The sequence below is a fragment of the Haemaphysalis longicornis genome, unplaced genomic scaffold, assembly GCF_048455015.1.
Source record: "Haemaphysalis longicornis isolate Haplotype H1 unplaced genomic scaffold, Haemaphysalis longicornis Haplotype H1 scaffold_10, whole genome shotgun sequence".
NCBI lineage: Eukaryota > Metazoa > Arthropoda > Arachnida > Ixodida > Ixodidae > Haemaphysalis > Haemaphysalis longicornis.
This window is the reverse complement of record NW_027526204.1, coordinates 34,286,498-34,305,604: the sequence shown is the minus strand read 5'-3', so window position 1 is coordinate 34,305,604 and position 19,107 is coordinate 34,286,498. Positions and strand designations below refer to the sequence as shown.

Sequence of the window (19,107 nt, the reverse complement as noted above, 5' to 3'; positions counted from 1 at the left end):
GAGCGGAAAATACGGTAACATATATGTTTGCTAAGACCTGGAGGGATATTTCGGAACATTTTGAACAGCCATATCTTTCCGATATTCGGATATGCGTTATAGGAAAACACCCCTAATAATAAAGCAAAGCGCGCGTTACAAAAAAAAAGCAGCGACGTCGGGGCGCGCTCACGCTCCCCTCGCGCGGTGTGCACGACTCCTTCAAGCCCGAAGGTTGGCTTTCCCACGCTGCTTTGGATGCTCGGCGGTCAAGATGGTGGACCTATGCGCAACTCTTGCTCCCGTAGGGAGCATATACAGGAAGTCTAGTTTCGGGTATGTAGAGCGGTGGCGAAATTTGAGTCATGGCCTCGATCTCTCGCTGAGCTGTTCTGGCTGCGGAATATCCTCGCATGATGAGGTTGCAGACATCTTCGGAAGTTTGGTGAACTGCTGAACACTTACACGGGCTTTCATTTGTTCTAAGTGGTGGCATTCTTTCGAAACGGTCGATGGTGACAGTCTTTACAAAGAAGCACGGGGAAGCCGTCGTCAGCAATGCCTTTCATAACGTGCGAAACCTTTTCTGTTTCGGCCATGTTTGGATCTTCCCTGTGGCGACGTGCTTGCGTTTCAGTGGACGTCTGTGCATGAGACGCCAGTTCATTTTGACAAGCGAGCATGCGACCAGTGGGATTGCAGGCATCCCAGCTAGCGACGTCGTGTTTGTTTGAGGAACCATTTCTTAGCTGTTCCATCGGGGTAATATTCGACATTTGTAAGCGTTACTGTGGGACCATATCAGTTATGTGCGCTCCCCCGCCCGTAAGTCTTGATTCAATCTTCCACGTTGACATCGTGCCACGAAAAGAGGCCGGGTTCATGGGGATGCGACATGACGACAATTGGTGGTCTCGATGCGTTTCTGGCATGGTCAGTCATCTCGCTGTAGCAAAGGTGGTGCCCACTTCGAATATCCGTGACGCGTAAAGTGAGCCTCTACAGAGCTGAGCTGATAGTGAGGGGCCACAGTCACCCACTTGACCAACGGAGGAGGTGGCAAAGCGCAGCGGCCTGGACGGGGATGAAAATGCACCTCAGCCACAATGTCAGGATAAAGAATAAGGCATATTTACGATATTAAAACTATTCGCAAGGGTTGCTAATGCAGCAGGGCATAGACGAACGGTTCACAAGTTGCCCGATCAACCTCCTGCTCTTCCTTGAACCAAGCACCGACCAGTGTCTCATGATGCTGCTACGTCTCAGTTGTTTGCCTGTGTATCTGGAGCGTCATGTAACAATATAAAAGAACATTTTAATTTAAATTACCCAACTTTGCTTTAATTAAATAGAATGCAACCAAAAAGCCTTGCCTGGAAAAGGCAGAGTAACTTATGCAGGGGTGAGACAGCTGAAACATATTGAGGGCTGTTTCTGCAGCAGCAACATCTACATTTTCGAGCAGAAGGACTTCAATATGAAGCAGTCATTGACATTTCATATGTTATCTTAGGAGCCGAAAAAATTTAATTTTTAGTAAGCGGCAGAAAAGTACACTTTCTAATCACTTTGCAGCAAACACCACACAGAAACAGCCTTTGAGGGAAAACATTTTATTAAGTATTACAAGGTCCAGGACGTAAAATGCTTTCCCATAAAGTTAGTTCAGTTTCAACTAGTTGCACCTGAAAACTGCTGAAACATACTCTTTGCAAACATGAAGACAACAGGGGTGGGCTTCGACCTCAGACCGGATGCAGTTTTCTTGAAATCTAGCTCAGGCAGGGCAGGATTAGGCTGAAGGTACAAAAACTCTATTATAAACAAGCGTTTTACTGGCTGCAAGATATGTACTATATGCTTACAAACTGCTCAAATTTGATTCAGGCTGTATGCATAGACGACATAAAGAGATACCAAATAAAGAATGCTCCAATCATAAAGTATTTTTGTGATCATTTGAATGCTGAAATTATTATTTCCGTAATGCCCGACTGTGTTGTACAGAAAAAGTTGCGCAAAGCAAACCAACCGTCATCGTGCCCACCAGCCCTCCCACTCAATCCCCAAGGTGCACATTTACAAGTGTAATTTTATTAACGTTGCTATGGCTAGCCAGCTCCCCTTTGGCATTATATTTTACTTGACATGCACGAACTACAAATGGAATTCAAAAGTAATCAGTTCCACTATGGGGCGTCACCTGAACAAATCGCAACAATGCAGCCGCGGCCATAACTTTCGATGTGTCGATCACCCCATTCTTTGGTATTAAAGCTTGCTGTCCAACCGCAATAACTCAGCATTGCAAAACACTGCTACGAGTCCGAATTTCACATTAAGAATCTTTAGTATAGACACATACACTGCATTTTACACTCAGCGGGCACCAAGTCATTTTCGATGAAATCTGCCTACCGAGCCGTGCAACTTCCCATAATGTCGCATACCTTCTAAAGCATTGTCGCGGCGGTAACATCACTGTTCACTACAAAAACAGATAAAATGAATAAACATGACCCAGCCACCCAGATAACGTAAATCAGAAAGAAAACCGGTGAAGTGCACAAAGTGCCTGAATAACTCATCCGGCACTTCGCCAAGCTATTGGGATTGTGGTTGCAGTGAACACAGCCAGAGAGCCATTTCTGCCTAAAAGTTGTCATTTCCTTCGCTCCACTGGCTTTTTTCTGCCATATGTATGCTTTTACGATATGATAAAAAATGCGCCACAAAGCGGAAGACAAAAGCTCAGCCAATATACCGACAACAACATGGCAGTGCTTGGTGGTGACGTTCTGGCGCTACAGCACACCAAAAGTAGCGCTTTTTTGTCAACTTATCCAAATCATTTGCCCCCTCAGCTGTTATAAGCATTTTTCAATGGTCGTTTGCAATGGCTTTTGATGGGGTTACTTTGTAAATGCACAGAATATCAAATATGCAAACTAAAAACATGACTGTCTAAAACACTACCTTTGGGACATTTTTTTGCTATCTGTTCCCTGTGTTTTATAAATTAGCCATTGATCAATCAATCAAATAAAAACTGTTGCCTTGCTTGGAAAATCATGATGACACTTTATCCCCTTGAAACTGACGTGAGCATCAAAACCTAGCAAAAAAGCAGTTTGGTGCATTTTTACAAACTTTGATGCCCTTTAAAGCAGCTTGAAAGAAAAACGAATTTCTATCAAAACTGCACAGGACGCACAGCTGTCTCACCCCTGCAGATGGTGATGGTCCAGAAGGTCCACCAACAATTCCTACACTGGCAGTAGCAAGATTTTATCTTTTCCAACCAGGAAAAACAAGCCTATAAATCTGGTTCAGCACACAAAGGCTACCACTAGCCGCTATCAGACAGTATTTCATACGTCCACAACAAAATTTATAACACTAGAAATCTTTTGATACATGCTGCTTAAAACACAAACATGGTCGATTTCTAACTTAAAAAGACTGAGAACAAAAGAAGGCACAGGTAATGTCCATGTGTTTTGTTTCCAGTCTCGATCACTTCTGCTTTTTCATCAATTCAAATTTGCTTTAGGACCACGAGCAAGCTAACAAGCATGAAGGTCCTCTTATAAATTCAGGCTTTGCACCATTAGCCCACAACCTGGCTACTGCGCCAATGAAGTGTAAAGTAACACACCTCCTTTCCTATACCACAGAGTAGAAGAGCCACACTTTGCACACTTGAAGTTGCATAGAATGAATAGTCCTGGCATCAGTTTAGCCCCACCCGCAAAGCGGAACAAAATTTTGCAAAAGTTATTCGTAACACTTCTAACCGCAAAGCTGTCGTACAATCTGGAAGTTCGCTGTTGCAAGAAAAAATACCATAAAAGCAAAAAAATTACGCCCACCTCCCCTCGCGGGAACCCTGGTGTGATGCGACGCTGAGGGGGTTCAAGCGCAAGCGGAGAGAAACCGTCGACCGAAAGGCCGTCGGAGAGCGGCACACCGGTTATATTCTAGGCACTATATATGCGCAGCGCGCCCGAAGAAGAGGAAACCGCGGAGAGAGAGAGTACTGCACATGTGCAGCACCGCGCGCAGCGCCGCCAACCGGCGAAGTGAGAGTGCGCTGGGCCGCACACGCTCTCACCTGGGCACGCGCCGGCGCCACTGCGTCTGCCGCGGCTATGACGCAACACAATCCAACACAATACACTTTAATCCAATCCAAATCCAATTCAAGCCAAGCCAAGGAAATCCAATGCCCCTCGCGAGAGAGTGTTCACTATCGGAGTGGAGAGCGGGAGAGTGGCTGCGGACAACGGACGCATGCCGCGGACAACAACGGAGGCACGCAGGAAGGACAGGGCCGCCGACAAGAGATACTCTGAGCGTCGCACCTAAAAATGCTTAGCGCTCGTATGTGCGTTTCGTGGCAAGTTCGCTGTTGCAAGAAAAAATACCATAAAAATGCTTAGCACCAGTAAGTGCGTTTCGCGGCAACTGCCGAGTACCCGGCTTGTGCAGTGGCTTCAGCAAACAAAACAAAAACGCCAGTGCTGTCATCAGTGCTACCGCACATGTAAAAAAAAACTTCAGCGCTAGTGCTAAGATAAAAAGACACCCGGCTTGGGAGACATCACCACAGCCGCCGCATTTTAAGTGTAGAGCTCTTTAGGTGCTCGCCTTGTCGGCCTAGCCACTCGCTTGACCCAAGTATATACAGCACGTCCCGAAGTAACGCTGTTCTTGGCAGCATACCACAAAGGTTTCGAAATTCGAAAGCAAAGCGGTTTATATAGTCATAAACGTTCGAAAGCTCGTGAAATGCTGTTGCTTGTTATACAACTTTCCATTCTTTAGTGCAAAGAACACTATTGGTACATTTGAGGAATATATACATAATTAACCGGCAGGCCTGCATTCCTTCAGTTAAGGATGCCCGTTGGGTTGGTTTTTACGATAGTAAACGCAAAATGTCGCAATGCCACAACGGCACATGCGGGGAGAAAAGCACAGAGCACAGAACTCCTGCTGGCGCAGTTTCAGGCAGGGGGCATGCGGGCACTGGGACGGCGGAAAATTTGAATTGCATAGGGTGGTAGCAGTAAGCGGATAACGGCAGTACAGCCCATTATGGCGAATAACTGCTCTGCACTTTTTCAAAGCCAGTATGTATAATTGGAGACATGGCTACGAGTGTGCCAATCCTTCCAGACAGGACTTGCAGGTCCCAGCACACCGCTGCCTCGAGTCGATGAGAAAAAGCTGGTGGAAGTCTACAATGCTGAGGATGAATTTGCATCCACCAATCGCTGCAAAGATGACGACCTCTCCGATGCATATGATGACAATTTCTAACACTGCAACTATGAAAAAGAGCAATGACACCGTAACTTTACCATGCTCCTGGCAATGCTCATTTAAGTCTTGAGCGTGAGTGCAAGCTTCCCTTGGCTTTTTACGATAAAAAGTTTCCTCAACTCCCTTGCCTGCTTTGTGAGGTGCTCATAATAGAAACACTAACGAAAAAATCACACCTGCTAATCCTGATTTCGTTTGAGAGCCAGCACTGATGAGTGATGTCAGAGAACATTGTGTACCTGAAAAGAAAAAAAAATATTAGTAATGCATACCACCTGGCGGTTACAGAGAATAGACTCAGTACCTATTGTACTTGTGGTATTGGCCGTCTGGGTGTAATGGCTGCAGCAGACACTCTGGCTGCAGGCTGCATCCAGAGACAGTGCCACAACACAGCTTCTTGGGACTGATAATGTTGTATGTGGCATGCTTGCAGCTATTGCAGTGTCTCCTGCAAGTAAAAAACATAACCACAAAAGAAAATTCCCATAGTCCAACTACACTGCAAGAGAACCAGCAACAGCCCAATCAGGAGTTTCCCATTCAAAAGAAAACGTCACGCACACAATAGAGCCCACCAGCTAGGTGCCTTTTCGAATAGATCAAACAGGTCGGCTTGCTTGCTCAGCGAAAATTGCAGACTAACGATGAACTTTTCTTATCCTTCAGCCCAATTGTTGTTTACAGGGTAATAATGCAGGAGTGCCACCCTGAAGTGCTGCTTAGCTGCCTATAGTTGCTCCTCCATTAAAAAATACAGTCCCTCATAATTGATTTTTTTTGCACACTCGATTATTCATAATGACACAATTGAATCCATCTGAGTAGAGTGGTTCGTATCTGCCTCATTACTTGGAAGAAATGATTGAAAAAACAAATACTTTTCATGTTTTGTGAGAGGAGAAAAATTTACACACTAAAATGAGTTTTCGTATTGTGGCAAAGGGATGCCGGTGCACTTGATATCCAAACTACATTACTAATGGAGTCTATGTGAGAGCACGATGACTTCATAGGATGAAAACCCAGCGTACCCGTCCCAGGCACCACATTAAATGGCCAATTCGAAACACTCAAAATGGTTGACAGCAGAACAAAAGAAAACGGTGTTGCACAGAATGTTGGGCGAATTTGGGCATGAGTGGAAGTTTGACAAGGAACTACCAGACTGCGGGACTGCCACATCCCACAAGTTGGCTGCGTAGCGCCATTAATCGTATGCCGGACAGAGCTTGTGCAAAAATTGAAGTACTTTGAGAATTGGCAGAATTACAAATTACACACTGGTTTTCTGTTCTTTTAGGACACATTTATTTTGTTTCTTCTCAGGATGTAGGCCTCCTTTAGTTTTTGAGAGCCTGGCATTAATCTTTGCCCCCTTTTTAGTCAGAGGACACAGTGCTGCTGGCAGCATTAGTACTGAAGCGAGTTGCGGGCATGCCTGGCAACTGTGTCTGCTGCAGACCGTGTCTGTAAAACTAACTTCACAACGCAGGCAAAATGCAACTGAAATCCCGGATCCTTTCTTTTGTATCCACCCTTGTATCTTCTCAGTTTCACACTCCAGTAGCTGCCACCCCATGTCCCAGATTCGTATGAGACCTCACATCTGTCAGCCGTAATCGTTGTTTTCATTTCCAGTCAAAGGACACTTGATGAACACGGAACAAAATTGCAAAATAAGCTTAATAACGATATGTGTTAAAATTTTTTACGTAATTTTTAATTCACAACAGTTGCCGTGGCCACGAAAATGGTAGGTAGTATTATTTCAAAAGCACAGGTTAGCCATGGTGATAGATAACTGGCAATTATGGCACTCGAAACAGCCGCTGCCTAAAACTGTGGAATTAATCCTCACAGTGATGCCAAATTCCTGTCCAATAAATGTCCCTCCATTGGTGTGGCCTTCCTAACAGTCCTCTCTGCCTCTGAGAGCAATAGTTCCCTTTCCCTCCACCACGTCACCTGTGGCACTCACTTTTTGGTGATGTGGCGGTGGCTGGGAAATAAAAGCAGCAATGGCGTTCGTGCACCTATAGATCTCTGTTCTCATACACAGCTGACTTGTTTTAAAAGGACTGACAACCGATTTTTGTCTCGTATATGTTCTGTAGCTCATATAAATGCCAGCGTTTTATATAGCCCGGTAACCACAAGAAATTTCTAAACAAATTGGTGGAAATAGATTCAATTTGGCAGCAAACTATCTGAAATCGGAAGGGTGGCGGTTCGTAGTGTCGAAACTTGACACAACAATATGTGTCCCTGTCACGTGATCTGCAAACTTAGCAGCTACTGTAACTGCTGAAATGTTTATTTAGGTATTGAAAACCTTTTAATACAGGTATTTACGTCATGTATTCAGTTTAGCCAACCAGATATGCCTTTTCAACCAGGTAAATAGCAAACAGAGCAGCTTTCTGGCCATGCAAGAACAACTTGCAGACTAGTAATGCTTTGTTATTACACTTGAGCCCTGTTGGCCACAGGGAAATAATGCTGACGGAGTGCCACCCACAAGCTTCACTGAGCTACGTAGAAGTTTTTTTTTTAAAGAATAGAGTTCCCTATCGAAATCCAAAATTCAAAGTAATGCACAGAGACAAGCAGCTTGGGGGAATAGGAAAGCTACCTGTGGCATTAGTGGCAATGGTTGCCTGGGTTTGTCGGCTGCAGGACAGATTCTGGCTGCAGGCTCCACCCGTAGCCATTGCAGGAACACAGCTGTTCGGCATCAACTATGTCACAGCATGTGGGACACTAGCTCTTAGGACCTAAGAGCATCTTCTGCAAGCAAAACACCAACAGGAAAAATTCACACAAACAATGCCAAGAATACTACGAACAACTTTGCCCAGAAGCATGCAATTATGCCAACCAGCCAAGTGTAATGCAACACCACCGTGATCAGAAGCATGCAATTTAGCCTACCAGCCAAGGGTAACAGCAACAAATTTGCTTAGAAGCATGCAATTTAGCCGACCAGACATACCTCAGTTGCAATGCAAAAACAACTCTTGGCCCATGCATACACTGTTTAGTCCATTTGTACTAGACAAGATTGCAAAAGCTATCACGAAGCATAGTTCTGTGCATCCCAAATGTGTTTTTCAATTTCAAGTTTCTTGCAGGCACGCCATAAAATCATTATAATCCAAGACAAGTTATGAAGGCCTTGACCCGATTGCAGACCAAAGTTAAAGATGGCAGCTGTAAAGTGAAAAATTAGTTCCTTTCCACTCTCTAAAGAAGGATGACATGTGAAGCTGGTCGCAGTCCATTTAGTGCACGAAATAAAACACGTTTGTTAGTAATTTGAAATGACGCATGCTTCCTAGCTTCTTAGCTGAATGAAATTTGGAAGGACTCGTGCTTTATCCTGGTGGACAAGAAATAGGGCTGTCTGTTTCCTATGTCATGCGCATCTTACAGCCTGTGTGACACACCGTCCCAATCCGCTCGACCACTGAAGACACCAGACATGTCACATCGTGCCTTCGAAGTTCACGTTTAAGCCTCTGGCCATCATCCCAGACATGCCATTAGTGAAGGCATGAAACCTGTAGTTGCATTTTGCACGCCCCCACTCACTCAACCCCCCCCCCATGAATGCGCAAACTGGCAACAGGTTATTTGCACATGTTTAAATGGGAAAGACACCAGCAAAAGGTTGCCCTCAAAGCCCTTCAAGCTTAACAAGACATACTGGCTCATGTCGGTGCCCAAGAGGGCAAGTTGCTCTTCATCCGGGAAGGATAAAAAACTATTTGATCAGGTGGAATATGCGGCGGAGTGGCGTTTTGTTGTTTTCGCAACCATTTCAGCTTCTGCTTGGGCCGACGCTCCTCCAAATCCTGCTCTTGTTCCTCAGAGCAAAGGACATGCATTGAGCCTATAGCGAGTTAAAGCCTTGAGGGATTCGAGATTTATTCTCGCGGACGAACATGTGGCTGTCCGTTCCCTTCCCGAGTCACAGATATCTTACTGTGTGTAATACATGAACCTAAACCCAAAGCGGTCGATTTGACCACCTGGGGATCTTTATCGTGCGCCGAAATCTCGTACACACGGGCGTTTTTGCTTTTCGCCTCCATCAGAAAAGCGGCCGCCGCGGCCGGGAATCGAACCCGCGACCTCGTGCTCAGCAGCGCAACGCCTTAGCCACTGAGCCACCGCGGCGGGACTCACAGCTACTTGACGAAGTGGAACTTGAGGCGGCATTGGTGGCAGCTACATGTTTTGTGGCAGCAGCCTTCGGCCATTTTTTACGGCCATTCGCGCCTGTGTCATTTCTCTGCAATCATTAGAAAGAAGCGCTACCACCATTATCATATGGCTGCTGCACTTGTAAAAGAGGCATCAGCAGAGGCGAGGTGAAAAGTCTGGAAAGAGGCGTCGATGGTGGCGAGGAGGAGGAGCACCAGAGTGGTGCCGAGGAAAGCGGCTTCACCAAAATAAAAACTGGGGAGGTTAGACATATACTGCTTCGTGCTAAAAAGAATGAACGGAAAATGCTCCGAAGTTTTTAGAATGTAATGGGGAAAAACTGACGTAGAACTGTTGATCTTCTGCTGTAGAATTTTCTGCTGACCTTTGTGGGCATGGAGGTCCCAATTCAACCAGCCCAAAAACAGAAGCACCCTGCCAAGCTCGGTCCACTCGATCGCCATAGCTAGGAGCCATCTGTTAGGGCCCGTGGGTACCGTCAAGGCTCAAGGAACATCACGTTTTGCCTCTTCTCACCCATTTTTGGGCACGATAAGGTTTTTTCATCATCATGCTCCTTTTGCACATATGGAATTGGCCTTCCCTACTCTGACATGTGCTACGTCACCCTTTCCTGAAGCGCTCCTATGGCAACTTTGTTTCGTGGCGACGCTCCTTGGCTCGCTCCTCACGCTTTGATTTTTTGTGCAATTGTGTGTTCCTCACAACAATTTCTTGCATCACAGATGAACAAAGATCTAAGGCCTCAGCCTTTAAATAGAAATAAAACAGGTCCGGCTTAGTTTAGACGGTTTCTTTGACTCTATTCCTAGTAACTCAAGAATCCCTCAAGTGGCTCTTCTAAGTGAGACCAGACAGTAGGCCAAGAAATGTGCCCTGAAGATGAATCCCTATTTTCTGAACGTATAGAGCCAACTGCAAACGCCTGGTCATGCACAGCGTCATCGTCTGACGCTTGAAGCGCATTGGCAGTGCCAGACTTTTGACATAGTGATCGTGAGTTTCCCTGCAACTGACCACCCGTCTGCCAGTAAAAGAGCACAGGAATTCCTGCTGGGACAGCTTGTGGAGGTTTGTTTCCCTTCGGTGTTTCCTAATCATTTCTCACAACGCTTCCCATACAGTGCAGATGTTTCACATTCAAGTGCGTTACTTCTTGTTACATGTAATATAGTTTAAAAGTGGGCTCACGTAGCTTACTGTTAACAGGTGTTATTTTTACGGCAATAATTTTTATGGCTAAATTGTTTTCAAATACACAAAAAATGTGTTTAAAGGAATGCAGACTCACTCACTAAAAAAAACATTTCAGCAACTTCAACACTGACTCGACAGAAACGCGCTTAACAAAAGGAACATACTAGAGTGGCCTGCACCAGCCATGAATGTGGGGCCACGTCTGCTTAGTTTTTTTGGTTATGTGACATTTCACTTTGTGCTGGATTCAAGAGTTACAAACTGTGGCCACCTATCCTGGAAGGAGCAGTTCGCATTTATTTTCGTAGATACTCAACAACCTGAAGCAAAGATGAAATCGATGTTCACACCATTTCACAGACGATGCGGATATAATCAATGTGCGGTATCGATTACGTTGCTGTGGAACTGCACTTGTGGGGCAGGGACTGCTAATTTTCAGGTATTATCCCGAGGCATCTCATACTCTGGAGGTGGAGAGGATGGTAATTCACTACCGGCCGCTTTAGCCCACTCCGAAGCTCGTCGTTCTGGACAAAGTAAAAATGCAAGCACCGATCCCAGCACTATTGTAAGTTTGATCGGTGCTAAGCTACTTGTTTATCACTTGCGTCCTCACAAACAACAACACAAGCATCAGCTCGCACGCACACACCAAACCAAACCAGAAAGAAGCCAGCCAGCCCATCTTCCATTCCCCTAGCAGAGTCAAAAGGGTGCTTATGCCTGCATCTAGTGAAAATTCCGCACTGACGGCATAAAGTGGTGTCTGGTGTGCAATCTTGCTACATAACTGTTACATTTTTTTTTACCTCCATCAAAGAAATGGCTGCCAGATACCCCAATAGGATGCTGAAATAAATGGCATTATAAGTAGGTGGATATTTTTTCGTTACAGCTTCAAGACGCTTCCACTCTAATTATCCTTCCGTTGGTGCATTACGCCCTCACGTAATCCACAGACTAGTGATGCTCTTTGCAATCGTTATTTGCAGAGGAGCCTTTTTGAAGAGTTTTGTTGGACAAGACCTCTTTATGGAAGCCGAGAAAAATGAACTGCTTTTTTTTATCTAGGGGCCAGTGGCGTAGCCAAGGGGGGGATTTGGGGGGTTCAAACCCCCCCCCGCGCTGAATTTTTTACTGAACCCCCTGCCCCTCCTCACCCCGTAGTTTTTAAAGAACCATAATCTGCCCACAGTACCGCGTATAGTGCCTCCTTTTCACCAAATTGGCGAACTAGGCTCGTAGCAAGGGATAATTATGAATGACGGCGATTTTCTAGCGACTTTCGGGGCCCCCGAAAAAAAAAAGACTGGAAGCAAAGTGCTTTCTTCCGTGGCGCGTTTCGCCCCTCTCGCCCGACTAGTCCACTCGGTACAAGCCTTGTTAAGATCGACCAACAAGGGCCTGGGAACAATTCCTCGCAAGCTCTCTACCGGGGTGTATGTGAATGAGTCACCTGAAGGCACGCGGCGTAGCCAACGGGGGGGGGGGGGGCTGACTGGGCTTCAGCCCCCACCCCCTCCCTGAAATTTTTCTGGCCGGTGCCGTGCTGCCTGTTATGCCTAAAGCCCTATAAATACAGGGGCTTTAGTTATGTCTAGTACGTCGCCCGTGAACAAAGGCACACAACCTTTGGACATGCCACTATTAAAAACATTCACGACTCAATACCTGTCCTAAAGCATTGCTGCTTACACAAAATGAAGCGCCCGTGTCAGGATAATTGCAGAAGGGTGCAGCTCCAAAAGCGATGGTGCCCTCGGGTAAGCTCAGCCCACAGGGCGCTAAAGGCGTGCGTTGTGTCCCTTTGTGTGTGGCATATCGCCACACAGAATAATCAGTAGAGGAGATTGACTCATCACGGTATGGACGGGGAAGCAAGGAGTGGTCTCCACTAACTGGCAGCGTAGAAAAAGAGAGACCACCAGCCATTGCTGGGTGAAGACTGGTACGATGAAGGCCGGAAAGGGAAAAGACGATCTTTGTGTGTGTAAGCAGAACCACATGCAAGCGGCGGTGGGAGACAGTTAATACAGTTAAACCCCTTTATAAGAGACACGTACCGGGGAACAGTTTCTGTCTCTTATACGAGATGTCTCTTATAAGCAGGCAACCATGTTTTCACTTACTAATCAGACCCCAGTTCAATGTGGGCACCGTATGACTAAAATAAGCTGAAAAGAATGCTACAGCATGTTGCAAAAGATTCATTCTAATTTATGTTTGGCCCCCAGAACTTATGAAACAGTTTTGAATCTTTGTTGCTTCATGCCTGTATTTACACTATTTTTTACAACCTATTCTACAAGCATTTTTCCTTTCACTGTTGGTACAAGATGAATTGTAGATGTTGAGTTCACAAGCCTGATGAATAGCCACAGCGCACGGCTTCTTCCACTGTGTGCTCAGGCTATTCATTACGCTTGCAGGACTCAACAGCTGCGATGCTTCTTGATTGGGAGCTACGCAAGTGGGAGAGCCCGCATGTGCGGTCGCTCTCCAATGGATGGCCGTGAGCTCCAACCACTTCTGTAAGTTGCATTTTCATTGGCAGGGCTTATCGTCATTTCATAGCTTACTGAACCACTGTGTGTTTGCTGAAGTTATAAGAAATAGCGACTGCAGGCGTCTGTCGTCCACCTGTGTTTCCACAATGGAAGCAACTGCAATTAGTGACTAGTGGCACTGCATCTGAAGTTAAAATGTCTGTGACAAGTGAGATGGTTGATTAAAGTTCAAGGATGACTTGTCCCTTATAGCCAACTGTCTTCTACATCCGATGTCTGTTATAAAACAGGTCAGTTTAATGGGAAAGATGGGTCAGCCAACCATGTGGGTGAATAGTGTCTCTTATACCCATTTGTCTCTTACATCCATGTCTCTTATAACGAGGTTCAACTGTACTCATAAAAGGTAACTGAAGAAAGCGATGGGTCAGGGTATTAGGCGAAATGTGTGCTTTAGCTGAATGCGGTAAAGTATGCCTTTTTTATGTGCGTCCCACTTCATTTTTTCGTTTTCGCGTTTCTGTGGAGCCCGGGAGGGTGTTGACGCGGGATGATTCCTTGGTATCAGCTTGCGCGCACTGCGTGTCCCCTTCTGAAAGCGGTGTTGCAGACAGTCATTTTCTGTGGCACGCTGCGGCTCACCGCCTGAGTTCCCGGCTTCCTAAACGTAAAGGCACGACGGTCACCAGCCCTCTAGACGGCGGTCGCGACAGTAACAAATACCCGATGACCATCTTCGACCTCGGTCACAACTAAAGCCCCTCCATTGCGTCCACGGTCGCTTTTTGCCTGGGCGGCGGCTGCCAAGAGCAGTGTATATTCAGGGGCCGGAGTCACAACGGCGATATGACAGAACGGCGCAAGGACAGCAGCGCCCTGGCTTTGGGAAGTGTCAACGCACAACAGAGACAGCAATGGTAAGTCATTTTCTTCCCCTGACCATTGATTTATCCTTGCGTTATCCCTGCAGTCCTCTAATATTTAAATAACCGTGTTCTAATATTTACACGATGTCACAGTACCTTTATGTCTGCGAGCCAAAAAATTTGTACCTGGTTTTATTTCAAATGCAATATTTTCGTTTGAATTGGTTGTTGAAAGGAGCGCCCACGATGAAGCGGATAGGTAACTTTGAACGAGAGAAAACGTAAATTCAACTCATATCCACCTGAATATCCTATGATGCACAAAGTTGGCGAGGGTGTATCGAGAGCGTATCGGGACAGCGTTACGTACATGAAGAGTTACCACTGTACATGAAGTACATGAAGAGTTAGAGTACATGAAGAGTTAAAATATATTTGTTCTCGCTGCAGTTCTAGTATAGTTTGCTTCATCTACAGGCACGCGACTCCATGTAACGTAGCCGCTATAGCATGGTGTGCCCGTCATCACGACCTTTGTTGTCCCGTTACATAAGGACGCGCGCATCCACTGCTACACCCAATTTTAAAATGATCATAGCAGTGTGGCAAGTGAAGGGCCTTCGTACTGGTGGCGAAGAAACGAACGTGCTTTCTAGTAAAATTTTGCTTGCCCTCTTTCTGGCCTTTCTTTGAAGTTTTGTGGGCTCAAGAGTATTGTTCTTTCAATGCTCAATCGATTTGGCATGATGAACAAATGTAGTCATTTTAAAAAACAGGCTAAAGACCACAGGCCCTTTCAAGAACACCAGCACACTAACGCGCTCCCCCCCCATACGGGTGCGCCCTGATGTGATTCTGCCTGGATTTTGAGCAGCAGTCAGCTTTACTTAAGTAACCAAAATGACCGAGGAATCATCACTGTAAACAGAAATTATGTCAGCAAACTTTGATTGGTATAATTGCTATCCGGACAATGGAGCCTATTTAATGAACAAACGTGTATTTTGTCTTCTCAGCCTGTAGGGGCGCTTACAAACTACCGCGATTTTTGTTTTGTCAAAGGGCGGGGGGAGCGGAGGGGGGCTTGAGAACAACTTTAACCCCCCCCCCCCAAAAAAAATCCTGGCTACGCGCCTGCTAGGGGCTTTCTCAAATGTTTACATTTTGCAAGCAAGAACACTGTGCGCCCCACCACAAACCACAAACCCACCTTTTGTTGCCAGGGTGTGGACGGCAGGGGCAAATGCAATGAGGCTTCCCAGCAAGGTCTGCGCCAGCTCATGAAGCATGGTGTTTCTGCACTGCGGCACCAGCTTGGGCACTGTCCTCTTCAAGAACTAGGAAATCAGAGATAAGAGCATACAAATGCAAGGACTGCCATGCAAACCCCAAGACAAAATCTACACAAGAATGCACCCAAACACGAAATGTGTTTGCCTCCGGCTGAGACAGCAGAATTGGTGCGGCCCGGGGCATTATTAAAACCTTCAGGGCTTTGCATACAGACATATTGTGTTAAACTGCCAAAAGCATGGATGTCTCCAAGATACATTTGATGTTTTCATAAAAGGATAGAAATAAGAAATATTCGAATACTAGAAACTTGGTGTCAACTAATACTGTGGCATTGACGGCATCCCTAAATCAGGATTATGCTACCTTTGACCACTTTTGGCACATTTTAAGGGTAAAAATACACGTGGCTAACCACTATTACGAAGCGTGTTTCACAAGGCCTCACAAAAAATTTACAGGTTTGCAAAAAGACCATTAAAACTCTCTTTTAGCAGTTTTGGTTTTTCTGTAGGTGAGGCCAGCAGTATTACCACCGAATATACTTAAAATCAATTGAAACTACACTCACAAAATTATCAGTCTAGCACACACGTCCTCAAAAGTTGGGTATATTTGGGGAATATTGGGTATTGACCTTGAGTACTTTCGGCTCTCATCTTAGGCCAATGACCATAATCTCCATAATTTAATTGCCACTGGCGTACCCTAACTGCCATAAAAACTGCTGTCAGAGGTGTCTCTTCAACTTAACGGCAGTTGATATTTGAATAACCCCCTTACATCAGCAAATGTGAGGTCACATCTTTTAAGGCGTGCCACCGTGCAGCAAAAATTACTGCAAATGCTTTCCACCATCCATTTTGGGAAAAAAAAGTGCACACATACCATAGAATGCACCTTCGATGTGAAGCGCGAGTCACAAGAGGAGCTTGTAACATAACTAAAGATGTTACGTCACACTGCCGTGAACTACGTGTTCTATTTCGATTATTTATGTTCACAGCACCTCGCAGTGCCCGCTATTGTATCTGGGTTTGAAGTGGACAGCATATGTCCTTCTTTTGTATGGCACTTAGCCCGTGCAGCAATCCTACTTAATACCGAAACAGTTTTCCCTTGCAGTCACTTCATTAGACTGTTCTTATATCTTTTTTTAGGGTGGAAAAAGAACAATTTTGTGTGCTTGCATGAAAATTTTTTTTCTCTTGAGCAACTGGACACGTTAGAACTGTTATACATAAAATTGTAGGTTATACTGTGCCCTTTCAAATGCACAGCAGCTGTCTTGTGAGGGGTAAAATTATTCAGAGTTTAGTTGTACAGGTACAATTATTCAGTTTAGTTGTCAAATAAACAGAGAAAAATGGCAAAAAAGTATAAACTCAATAGAAATAGGCTACTGTACTGAGCCAGAAAATTATTTGAGGAAATCTGAAATTGAAATATACAAGTTGTTCCTATGTCCCTTAGCTATCATCAAATATACACATCAATCCTGTACACCATATTCTAGATTTTTGAAGGCCCGTTAATCTAGCAGCCTCGACAGCTGCACCACTCAGGAAAACAGTCATGCGCCCGCAGAACGCAAAGGTAAACATTGCAAGTAAAGCAACAGATGTTTGTTCTGCTTTGTGCTTTTGCTTTTTAGAGAAGAGCTTGCATGTAATTCTCATCTCCACTTTTTTTGGCTGGTGTTGTGCAGGATCCAGGGGTGAAGAGGGGGCGTGCCCTTGAGACCCTTCGTTGTACTCAAATATCTGTTTCATCGGAACTAAAATCTGACAATCCCACATAGTTCCTGGAGTCATCACTTATGCTGCGGTCAAAAAAATTAGCAGCAGCAGATGCTAAAGTTCCAGCGACGATAGACAGCCTTTGCAGAGCGCGCCGCCAAGTGGACATTACTTCTGCCCGACTCGGAGATACCTTAGGTTTAAATTTGCCTCATGACGTGGCCTCTGCTCTCAAAATCTCAACAAACGAAACAAATTAAAAAAGGAGTTGCCAATAAATACACCAGGCAGTGATAGTTGTCTGCAAGGTACCGTTACTAGTTTTTGCAGGATGTCTGAAGTAATCAGAAGTCAGTGTCTGATGGTCTATGGCATCCTTACGAAAAATTTAACAATTCTCAACGTAAATCAATCTTACTAGAACTGATGCCATTCTGAATAAATATGTGCAAGCAAACAGTGCAGCATTCGAATCGCTGACACTTGTCTTGGCATGCCACTTTGTTGACTGCTTCTACAGCACTTGTGCTTTCATAAGGTTTGTAGCAGAATACAAGTTCACCCCAACAACAAACATCCGTTTCTACAAGAACCTCACTTCCTCCACTGTGTGACCTCTGATGTAGGTGCAGGGTACATTCATATTAAAACGTCTGCAAGTTGCCAAGCAAGCTTAACTTGTGCCAGCCACTCACAGCAAGGTCAACTAGAATTTGGACTAATGCCAAAGAAAGTGTCAAAATAAGACGTTACGACCTGCAACCTGGTCCACAAAGCCACTTGCCCCATTGTTCTGCAGAAGCTCTGGGAGATATCATCATTCCTGGGATCCCCAAGTGAAGACCAGGAAAAGTGGCTAGTGCCACTAGAGTCCATCCAGAATTCCAACAAATGAGACGATCAAGAAACACTTCATAATGTGTTTTTCTACCTAGGAGATTGGGCCGAATTCAGTTTGAGAAGATGGATTCTCCATCACATTACGGATCGAATTTAGGGGGAACTGTCTAACGACGTTCACCACCGCTGTGCAGAAAGAGCGGGGCGAGTCTTCACTGCAGATCTGTTCAGATAATAAAAGTGAAGCTACAGAAAGTTGGCACAGGAGACCTACACGCAAAAATTGCCCCAGTACTGTTACCTATCGGTCTACTCCCCATGAAGTCACTGGGTGTTGCCCATCCGAACTATTAATGGGACGGAAGCTCAGGACTGCGTCGGATCTGCTGCGGCCGGATCTAAGAACAACAGTCCTCCAGAAACAACTCGCTCAGAAGAGGGATTATGATCAACGAGCCAAGCCGAGGGCGCAAGCACAACCAGGACACAGGGTATTCGCCAGGAATTTTCGTCCAGGTCTGAGCTGGATGCCTACCGCTCAGTCACCAGGCAACACAATTCCCAGACGGAGCTGCAGTGGGATGACGGGCGATAATGGACCCACCACCTGGATCATGTAAGGCAACCCCAGCCGATACCAAGCCGGCACAGCCTTTGTGGCTCTGGCAACTCCGCTGAAGGCACCGAGCTACAAGTACCATTGTCGTCAACGCCAGGGAACACCAAAGACAGTGTCTATCCCAACGCGGTGCCAAGTTTGGCTGAACAAGTTCACCCCTCCGGGGAGTCCTTCCCACTGGAGGCCAGGGACATAGGTGCACCGCGCACAGAGTGCGCCTCGTCTCCTCCCACACCACGGCTTTGTCGGAGCACCAGGGAACGCCGTCCTGTGCTTCGGTATTCTCCGTGACCAGGGAACTGTTCCTGTGCGTGGGGGTTCTCCTTGAACCTAAACTTCTGTTAAACTGTCGTGTTAAGGGGGAAAGTGTGGTAACTGGCACCACCTGGGGGCAATACATGGAGGAACTTCCATGCACTATTACGAGCAATACGAAAGGGAACACAGGAACGCGCCGAAAACACCCTCAGACCCAGCTGTAAGTGATACGCAGCGGCCGCCGT

At 45.8% G+C, this 19,107-nt stretch overlaps 1 protein-coding gene across 5 annotated transcripts in view; it reads right to left on the bottom strand.

The window, feature by feature from the left end:
* LOC144158373 (uncharacterized) overlaps nt 1–19,107 on the bottom strand; it is a 641,189-nt gene that overhangs the window by 618,412 nt on the left and 3,670 nt on the right. For all 5 annotated transcript variants that reach the window (XM_077689227.1, XM_077689226.1, XM_077689225.1 and 2 more), the window contains 4 exons: nt 15,324–15,450; nt 7,946–8,100; nt 5,615–5,761; nt 5,487–5,549 (listed from right to left, as the gene is read on the bottom strand). In XM_077689227.1, the coding sequence (XP_077545353.1) occupies nt 5,487–5,549; nt 5,615–5,761; nt 7,946–8,048 (313 nt within the window). In that variant the 5' untranslated portion in view covers nt 8,049–8,100; nt 15,324–15,450. The remainder of the gene's footprint in view (nt 1–5,486; nt 5,550–5,614; nt 5,762–7,945; nt 8,101–15,323; nt 15,451–19,107) is intronic.